At 36.5% G+C, this 9,659-nt stretch overlaps 2 protein-coding genes across 2 annotated transcripts in view; both read right to left on the reverse strand.

Annotated features, from left to right (window-relative positions):
• chrna2b (cholinergic receptor, nicotinic, alpha 2b (neuronal)) overlaps positions 1-2,112 on the reverse strand; it is a 14,406-nt gene extending 12,294 nt beyond the window's left edge. The window contains exon 1 of the mRNA XM_016498037.1: positions 1,895-2,112. Within this exon, the coding sequence (XP_016353523.1) occupies positions 1,895-1,967 (73 nt within the window). The 5' untranslated portion in view covers positions 1,968-2,112. The remainder of the gene's footprint in view (positions 1-1,894) is intronic.
• Positions 2,113-3,461: 1,349 nt separating this feature from the next.
• LOC107697312 (uncharacterized) lies at positions 3,462-9,430 on the reverse strand. The gene is made up of 3 exons (XM_016498038.1): positions 9,325-9,430; positions 5,399-6,064; positions 3,462-4,201 (listed from the first exon to the last, which is right to left on the reverse strand). The coding sequence occupies exons 2-3, from the start codon at positions 5,908-5,910 to the stop codon at positions 4,054-4,056; spliced, it is 660 nt and encodes a 219-aa protein (XP_016353524.1). The 5' UTR covers positions 5,911-6,064; positions 9,325-9,430; the 3' UTR covers positions 3,462-4,053.
• Between the last annotated feature and the right edge of the window lie 229 nt (positions 9,431-9,659).

The raw sequence follows: 9,659 nt of genomic DNA on the forward strand, positions 1-9,659 counted from the left end.
TCACGATGTGGGAAGATTTGCATAACGCCGCCCAAATGTTCACGCAAAGAAAGAAGGCGTAACTTTTATTCCCGCTGTAGTATTGTTGTTGCGGCCGCCGCCATGTCGTGAAGGCGCTGTGAGTTTCATTGTGAAAGCGAAACTACTTTGTTTGGCCTTCCAAAAGAGGACGATATCCACTTCGTCATACCTGGAGCTGATCCGTGCTGGTCACTGGGGAAATACATCAGAGTATGTAGAGTAGACTGCAATGCCGGCTGTTTTGACTCACAGACTGTAAGTAAGTTTTTTATATTTAAAGAATTTGCGATGAAATGCAACTCGTAAAAAGACAGTATAAGTCATTATAATCCATAATTATTTATCATTATTAATTTATTTTAAATAAATAACAACTGAATGGATTTATTTATTTATGTATAGTTTTCACTAAAACAAGGTAAACTATGTTGACTGTGTATTTACATCTTTGTTAAAAAATAAACAAAATGATGGAAGGTTGATAAACCTTCTTTTACACTGCAAAAAAAAAGTTTTCATTTGTTGAGTTTTTAAGGTGAAGGTCTAATTGTCTTCATCAGTAGGCCTAATTAAATTCAAAGTGCAGCGAACTTATAACTATTGCACCACAATTTTACTTTAAAATATTATTTTATATAATAAAAGCTTTATTCTAAAAATGTTTAATTTATTACATGTATCCTATAACTAAAAGGTGTAGGCCTATATTTTAATTCATATTAATTACAGTGATTTTTCTCAAATAGCAATAACTGTAGGCTACCACTACAGAAACGGTGGTTACCGTGATCATTTGTGCAAGTAACGTAAAAGAACATCTGAATTCTAGGCTCTTTCTCAATTCCAGTTTGGAACGGTGAAGTCTGCGTCAGTTCTGCAGCCGCTCAAACAGCGATAACAGCGCATCTGTCTGTCTCTGTTCTCCAGTCTGTGAGGAGCAGAGCAGGTGGACGGATTTCACTATACAGACTTGTAGGCTGTTCTCTCCAATGCTTCGGACCTGAAATTGGATGGCGACCTTCTTCTTCTTGTATCTCGGTTCAACCCTGGAAACTTTCCAGAGCTCGGGATGTTCTTAAGCAAATCCGATGCAAATAGCGTCGGTAAAGGGCATCCAGCTGCAAGCTCGTCAGATGGCCGCAGTGATATTCATTCATCAGGAGTCCAGCGGCTGCTGACAGCGAGCGGACACATAAATGAAGAGACGCTCGTGGAGAGTGCGAGCGTAAACGCAGAGTGATGAGCAAGCCCAATAAATCTGCCTTGATTTGAGTGCCAGCTTGGCCGTGGAGAGTACATTTCATTTTACTGGCAATCGTGCGTGCCATTCTAATGCCTACACATCTCTGACTGTGGATAGGCTATGTGAAAGCATCTGCATCTTAAACCAGCTCATGGTAGTTTGCTGGTTTAAGAATCGGATAAACTGGTCTCCCAGTGTGACCATCTGAAAACCAGATTAAGCTGGATGTTTTGAGATTTTTAAGCAGAGGCAGTTTCTTAACTGATCAAATTGATCAAATTAATCAATGCACGTTGGAAATGCCTAAAATACAAAAGTAAAACAATCAAATATAAACTTTGTGTCTTATTTTTAAGGCTCCTTTCTAGAAAAGATTCTGGTTTAGGGTGACCAAAGCTGGTTCAAGTTGACAGACCAATTTAGACCAGCATCAAAGCCGCTATTATAACCAGATTAAGGGGGTCAGTAGTAGCCTATGGTTTTTGGAAATGAGCAGTCAAAACCAGTTTATACAATTAATAGTCAGTTTGGACTAGAAACCAGCTACCATGTTCCACGAGTCTCTTTGGTTTCTTTCTTAAGCAATATTTGTGGAAAAATGTTGGGAAAAAAATCAGAAGTGAAACTTACTTGACTCACATAGGATAGTGCAGAGAAGAGAAATTCTCAGGAAGAACCGCTGATTCTGAAAGCGCTCCATCATACAGCCAGTTACTTTCAATACATTTCTATATTTTCATCTGCATTCCACGCGACAGTTTCCGTATAATTCAGTGGCTTCTGTGTTTTCTGTTGTGGTGTCATACTCTGCATCTTCTGCTGGTTGTATTTAGGGTTAGATGTTCTCGTCAAGTTTTTTTTTCATCACATGTATTATAAGTGTTGGCAAAAATCCGGTTTCCGTAAAAATTTTTCGAATTAAGTAACATAAATGCAGTGTTTATCCATATTTATCCAACCCTGAAGTTGCTTTCTCTCTACGTGAAAAAGCACAATGATGGGCTTAAGTTCTGCGCACCTGTTTTAGTGGAAAATCAGATTCCGTGCTGCAAAAGTATTATTTATCTCCATATGCATCCAAAAAGAAGGATTTTTTAGAAGCAGATATATCTCAGAGTAACTCCATTTGTGTCACACCGTGTATAGATGCACTCATGACCTGGCTCCTGCTGTTTCCAGGGTTTACTCCAGACTGAGCATCTCTATCTCAGTACGCCTACCCACTTTCATGTCAGACAGAAAGGGAGGGAGGGAACACATCACAAGTTCACGAGCTTGACCACATTCCAAATTGCCCGATGTCTATTTTCAACAAATCTGAATGAATTTTCTTTTTCAAATAAAAACAACATAATTAACTCACGTTTAATGGATACATTCGCGAACTCGTATGGAGACAATCCTTGTCAAATCAGGGCCAAACCTATTGCATCAAGCGATTGAATTGTTATTGTAGTTCAACTCCGCTAGAGGTCAGGGTAGCTGAATAAATGCTGAAGGGGAGCGAGAACTCAGTCAGAAGGTGAAACTGAAATGCAGTTTTTACTGTGGATAAGTTTAGAGACAGAGACATCTATTATTAATAATTATTATGCTGATTAAACACACAAGACGGTAATCATGAAGGCACAAGTAAGAAGGCAGTAATTATGTCTCATTGCTATTTTTACATAAATGTTACTAATACAAGCACCATAAAAAATTAATTACTGTAAGCTGCATTTCAGGGTTCCCACCTTTTGACCGATAAATATCTATGGCTTTTCAGTGACATTTATTGTACAGTCGTTTGTGGGGCTTTTCTTTTTAATCAATTTAAAAGGTTCACACTTTCTAGCAGAGGGATGTCTTGAAAATTAGCTTCTCTAATTGTACTTTTTTAAAATTGGAAACCCTTGGAAACCATTGGAAACGCCACATAAAGCATGACTATAACCCCCCTCCCCCATCAACAGTATATATACAACACTCGATATAGTATTTAGTTGATGTCACTGCAATTTTTCTTTCACACAAGCTGTATCTATGAACATAAAAGCTGCCAGCATACACACAGAAATCCCAACAAAAATACACATACAGCAAAAGTGACCACAACTGAGCAGAGTAATACACTTATATTTTAATAGTATACTTACAGTATATTTAATCATACTCGAGTAATCACAATATATTTCAAAATAACATTCTTCAGTCGTAAACATTTCAGATTCTTTCTTCTGATTCTTTTAGATTCTGGCTCCAAGCTGCCAAGTCACGGTTTTATTTATTTCTCAGTGACATCACTGCCATGTTTTTTTTCTTTCTTTTTTCTTTTCTGTCTTGCTCTCTCTCTCCAACGTGTAAGAGTTCATGCTTGCTGATTTCCAGACCCTCATACAGTATTTTCACCATCTGCTCCCTAGCGCCAAGACAGCCAGACCATAGCTGCAGGGTTGTCTGTACTTGGAAAGAGACTATTCTTTTAAGATGTCACCTCACTGCCAAGATCATTTTTAAAATTTCCTTGTACACAAAGCCATTATGTTTTCATTATATCTCACAAATGAACATTGAACAAGAGAGAAAATATAGTTTGCGTTTCAGTCTATTCTCTGAATAGTGTTTTTAAAAACATAGTAGGCAAGGGAGATAAAATATTTAAAAAATGCAGTCAAATGGTCCACATATGGACTGTTTAAGGTGACAACATTGTTTTACTGTTATTAAAACATTGTGGATAAATATAGATGTGACATGCCATATAACACTTTCATCTGTTTTTCCAGGTTGGAGGGCTTCCCACTGAATCATTTAGTTTTGCGTGGCTTTCTCATGTCCTTCCTCAGCTGTTCGATCATCTCCACATGCAGGGTTCGTGAGGAGCTCTCCAGTCGAGTGGCGATGTCCGTCGCAGTACGCAGCATTTCTTCAAAGGCAAGGGACTCCTCTTTTATTCTTAGATAAAGACATAAAGTAGACACAACATCAGAAATACTCAGAGAGAGAGAGAGAGAGAGAGAGAGAGGCGAAGAAGGAAATGAACAGGGGCCTCCTTAGGGCCTCAGCTTAGTTTTTCTTGAACCAGGGGTCTCAAAGGGGCTGAAATTCTCATTCCTTCCAACTGTCCAGGCTGGTGATGGAAAACCCAGAGACCAGAATCAAAGTCGCGTCATTGTGGTTAGTCTGAGGCTCTATGAGCTACAAGCTTTCCTTACACTCATCACTGTGTTTATAAGCATATTTTTCTTGTTTAGGATCATTTTAACTGAGAATTTTATTTGGTTGTAATTTATTTACTTTTATTATTTTATCTTTTACCTTGAAAGTGTTACTTTATGTATGCAGCCTTGAAACACTCTTGAGCTGGCAATTTCAAATATTAAGGTCTATAAATGAACTCTCTATATATTGGGAAATAAAAATAAATACATAAAATAAAATAAAAAAATATATAATAAATATATAATACATTAAATAAATAAAATTAAACTAATTATAACTAATTCAGCAATTAAAGCAATTGAATTGATCAAAGTGACAGTAAGATTGCTATTTCACATAAATTCTTTTCTTTTAGATTTTCTATTCATCAAAGAATCCTAAAAAATGCTGTCACAAAAATTTTAAGCAGCACAACATTTTCAACATTGATAATAATAAGAAATGTTTCTTGAGCAGCAAATCAGCATATGAGAATGGTTTCTGAAGGATCATGTGACACTGAAGACTGAAGTAATGACCAATGAAAATTCAGCTTTGCATCACAGGAATAAATTACATTTTAAAATATATTCAAATCGAAAACAGTTATTTTAAATTGTAATAATGTTTCATAATATTACAGTTTTTACTGTAATTTTGGTCAAATTAATGCAATTCTGTAGTTTTATTTATTTATTTGGGATGCACAGTATACCTATGTATTTAGAAAAATATAGACATTTTCACCTCTGATCTTCCATCACCATTTATCATGTGTAAACAGCAAATTGTACAATTTTGATACTAAATATTTTGCACGTGTTAGACTTTCCTCTCTCCTGATTATCATTAAGGTTTGTTGCCTTAGCATCCTAAAATGTTAAAAACCTTGGAGTTTTGCCTCGAAGACAAGAGCATATGACTGCCTTATTATGATTCAACTCATCTCACTTCTGAATTCCAGCCAAAGTGGCTTGAGCGTCTCCCTCCAGCTGACTCTCCAACTCCTCTGCTGCTTTTGTCACCACGCTCTCACAGCTCATGTGATCCTCTCTGATTCCAACAATGTTCTCTTGGATCACCTCCTCGTAGCGTTGATCTCCCATCTCTGCTCCTACAAACTGGACCAGATTCTCCATCACTGCCTGGTTCCCATGTTGAAGGGCCTTTAAATAAGCAACTTCCTCTCTGAAAGCTCTTAACCGCCTTGACATGACTTGGCTGGTGTGGAAGTTGACATAACAGTCGCCGCTTTCTGTCTCTGACAGGCTCTGAAAAACTGGCCTGGTCCTGCCTGGCTCATCCCCGACTGCATGGAAGACTGAAGCGGAGGAGTTGCCAGTGACCACAGTCCCAGAGACGTCCCCTGATCCCCACTCTCCATCATCACCACTCTGGCAGTAGACTGGCATCACTAGGAGTGTGAAGAGCCAAGTGCCCAGAGTAGAGTGAAGCCTCATCATGACCCAGAAGAGGGAGGAACCTCTATGACCTGGGACTTGACGGAGTGATGGATGAGAACCCAAGCAATGACAAATGTGAGGTCCCTCTTGAGCTCCTCAAAGCTGGACACAGCTTTTCCACACAATCACCACTGCTGCAAAGCTCTGACCTCATCTGTGAAGAAACAAACAGATGCTTAAGCAATGTTTTGATTTGAGAACAGACCAAAACTTTTCTTCAATGGAAACTATTCAGTATTGTTCAAAAATGTTTTTGAAAGGCTCTCATGCTCACAAAAGCTACATGTATTTGGTAAAAATACAGTAAAACAGTAATATTGTGAAATATTATTACAATTTAAAAGAATTTTTTTTATTTGAATATATTTTAAAATGTGATCTATTCCTGTGATGACAAATCAGCAGCCAGTCTTCAATATCACATGAACTTTCAGAAATCATTCTAATATGCTGATTTGCTGCTCATGAAGCATTTCATATTATCAGTGTTTAAGGCTACGTTAGCATTTTTCCACCACAGACTAAAAAAATGTTGAGATATAAACTTTTGTTTCCACCATGCAATAAAATATATATAACTGGTAATTGCACATTTTTAATTCTCAGTTTTGAATTAGTTGTTCTTAGTCTTGTTAGTTTATATCTCACAACTTTTCTTTTCAGTGTGAATATCTCACAATTGGGACAATTCACAGAATTGTGAGTTTATAACTTGCATTTCTGAGAAAAATTCTTAGAATTACAAGAAAAAAAGTTTAAATTATCAGATATAAACTCAGAATCATGAGGAAAAGTGTCATGACAGAAACAAGTTTCTATAGAAAACATTTGTGCTGCTTAACATTTTTGTGGAAATGGTGATATATATATTTTTTAATACAGAATTAAAAAAAACTAAAGAACAGTAAGAATTTGCAGAATTTTGTAACAATGTAAAAGTCTTAACTGTCATGTGTAATCAAATTGGTATGTCCTTATTGAATAAAAATATTTACAAACTTACGGACCCCAAACTTGAGAACTCTATGGGTGTGTGTAAAATGTATATTATATTATATTATATTATATTATATTATATTATATTATATTATATTATATTATATTATATTATATTTACATTCTCTAGACACCAAACTGAATAAAAGTAATCAAGAAAAATACACATATCTTCCAGTAATTTCCTGAAACTTATGGTAAAACATGAAAGATAATGAGAGGTCAGAGGATGAAAGAAGTTGCTGTATTTGTGAAACTACTGTCTGCCAACTGTACTGTGAATGCTAAATGAAGCAGTAGACTTTTACAGGGTTTTCCAGAGCATGTGGAGGGGGGCTTCCTGCTGGTGTGTGTAGTGAGCATATTCATTTATGTGAGGGCCCTGAGGTGTAGCACATGACCTCTCTGGAAGGGGAGGCTGTTTGTTTAGTCTTCCATGTACAAGGATGAGTGCCCTCCACCCCTCTCTCTCTCTTTTCACTCTTTCAAAGAAAAAGTGTGAGCCCCATCTTAGATAATACCATCACACAGGCTTAAGACTCTTTCCTTTTTATAGTTTCTGCATAGTGCCATTGGGGTGAAAAAGCGTCATCTTGGATTATTCTTGGACGTTCCTGAGTGTTTTAATTGGTTTTATACATTTTTAAAAGTTTGTTTTTTATGTTGAATAATAAAATAAATATAACAATAGATAAACTGAAAAATTGAGTTTTTGAGAATTTGAGTTTTTCCCGTTTTAAGCATAACAAAATGTAGAGAAGTTTGTGTTTTCTTGAAAAAAATCTCCTGCTCTCTGACGCAGAGAGGGCTCATCACCTCATCTCTCATGTCTCCAAATGTGACTGAACTGACAACTCACACAATCTCTTTCAATGTCCTGTCTTACTCTAGGGCGTACCAACACTCCTCTCAACATCTGGAAATGTGTGAAATGCGATATCTGTCTTCGAGGGAAGACGGCTCTCTTTTCCACAGTGTGAGCACTTTTGGATTCTGCGGTAGTTCAGCACGCTTTGCCTAAAAAAATCTTCCTGTGCATGTTCTGGGCAGCATAAAAATTTCATTTTTCTGCTTATGTATTTATATTTTTCGCATTAGTGTAGTAGAATATCAAATCTGTTATTGCAGTCATCTTTTTTAAAGGTTTGACCTGTGGGGTTGCATTGAGTTTTTCAAGTCAATAGTTACCTGTCTGTAGGTATTTTTAAAATTAAAAAAAACAAAGATACTATCAATCATGATCAAGCTCTTTTAGTAAAGAACTATTTAAAAAAGTACCATCAAGAGTATCTTTGCCTCTCTACAGCAGTAATTTGTTGTTCATGCTTACTGATTGACATTTGTGCTTCATGGAGGAAGGATAATATCTGTAACTCAACAGACCGACACAGCCTGTAATGAACTTCTGCTCTGCTGTGCATGCAGTGATGAAAGCAGTGATTTATTTCTCATTTAGTCCTGAAGCACTTTGAGAAAATGAATGAATTTCGTTTATTATTTTTTCAGTTAAAATTAAATACTGAAATGTTTTTGCAAGGTGTTTTATTTTTGAATTAAGTCTGAAAGTGTCAAATGTATTGAACAAATATTGAAACTGTTTTTCATGTCTCGGAATGATGCATATTGTTCCTTAACCAAGGCGAGCAAAAGGCCGTCATATGCAAACATTATTTTTAGATTTACTGATCAACATTGTAAATGAACAATGGCACAAAAGTCTTGATTTGATTAGTCGCTCCATTTTGATCCCTCACAACTGCTCACACTGCCAATCCAGAGCTCGTAATGTTTTACAACAGAAAAAACAATTAAACCTTTTAGACACTTAAATGATATTATTGGAACCAGAAAAGCCCATTCAAACAGCACTTTTGACCTTTACGTTTCCTCCGGGAACCTTTTTAGTAGCATTGTGTCATTTCTAAAAATACATGCCAAACCAGTTCAAAGCTGAGGAAATGCAGTATCGTTTTTATGATAACAAAGTCTGCCTAGTCCAAATAAAACGTCATGCAAAGTCTATGCAAATAGGCCACAAGTCTTTTTGAATGGAAAGTACAGTCGCTTTTCCAGTTTTGGGTTTAATTTAGTCTTATTTACACTGAAGAGAATTTCACATGCAGCAAAAAAGAAAGTGTAGTTGTTTAAAGGTTGAGTGTGTTGTGTCTTAAACATTATTGTTGCATATTTATGAAATGTAAGGTGATATTCCCATAATTAAAAGAATGTCAGAAGATATATTTACACCAATCACTAAAGTAATGAGTCATGCACTCAAATCAGTGGCCAGTTTAGACCATGAATGCAGACAAAATGCATTAAATAGCTCTGCCATATTAATCAAGACATGTCTTGTTTTTCAAAGCAGAAACATGAATAAAATAAGACACTGAAGCCAAAAAAACTGACAGAACTTACCAGAATCTTCTGCCATGTCACAAGGTAGAGCCATGTGTCTGGTCAAAATGTTCAAAGCGCTGTTCTTTGCTTTGCCATTCAGAGGCAGAGAAGTGGAGCACACATAATCAGCCTGCCTTAGACTTTTTTTCACTTCTTCCAACAAAATTTGGGAACCTGAAAGTCTGTGTCCCTATTTGGAGACTATTGGAAGGGGAGGGAGTGTTTATAAAAAGGGAGAAACTCAATTATTTATTTCTTTTGTGGTCAGGAGAGTGAGGGAGAAAGAGAGAGAATATTAGGGGGAGCGTGGGGTAATCTAGTTCACATCTGTGCCCTGATGTCTGATAATGTAC

The sequence above is a fragment of the Sinocyclocheilus anshuiensis genome, unplaced genomic scaffold, assembly GCF_001515605.1.
Source record: "Sinocyclocheilus anshuiensis isolate Anshui unplaced genomic scaffold, SAMN03320099.WGS_v1.1 scaffold1578, whole genome shotgun sequence".
Classification (NCBI taxonomy): domain Eukaryota; kingdom Metazoa; phylum Chordata; class Actinopteri; order Cypriniformes; family Cyprinidae; genus Sinocyclocheilus; species Sinocyclocheilus anshuiensis.

What these genes read in the sequence shown, in the direction of transcription:
- LOC107697312 (XM_016498038.1), bottom strand. Translation starts at nt 5,910, where the DNA reads ATGATGAGGCTTCACTCTACTCTGGGCACTTGGCTCTTCACACTCCTA. An exon ending in ACTTTGGCTGGAATTCAGAA is followed by an intron (nt 4,202 to 5,398) that starts GTGAGATGAGTT and finishes TCTTTATCTAAG; the next exon opens with AATAAAAGAGGAGTCCCTTG.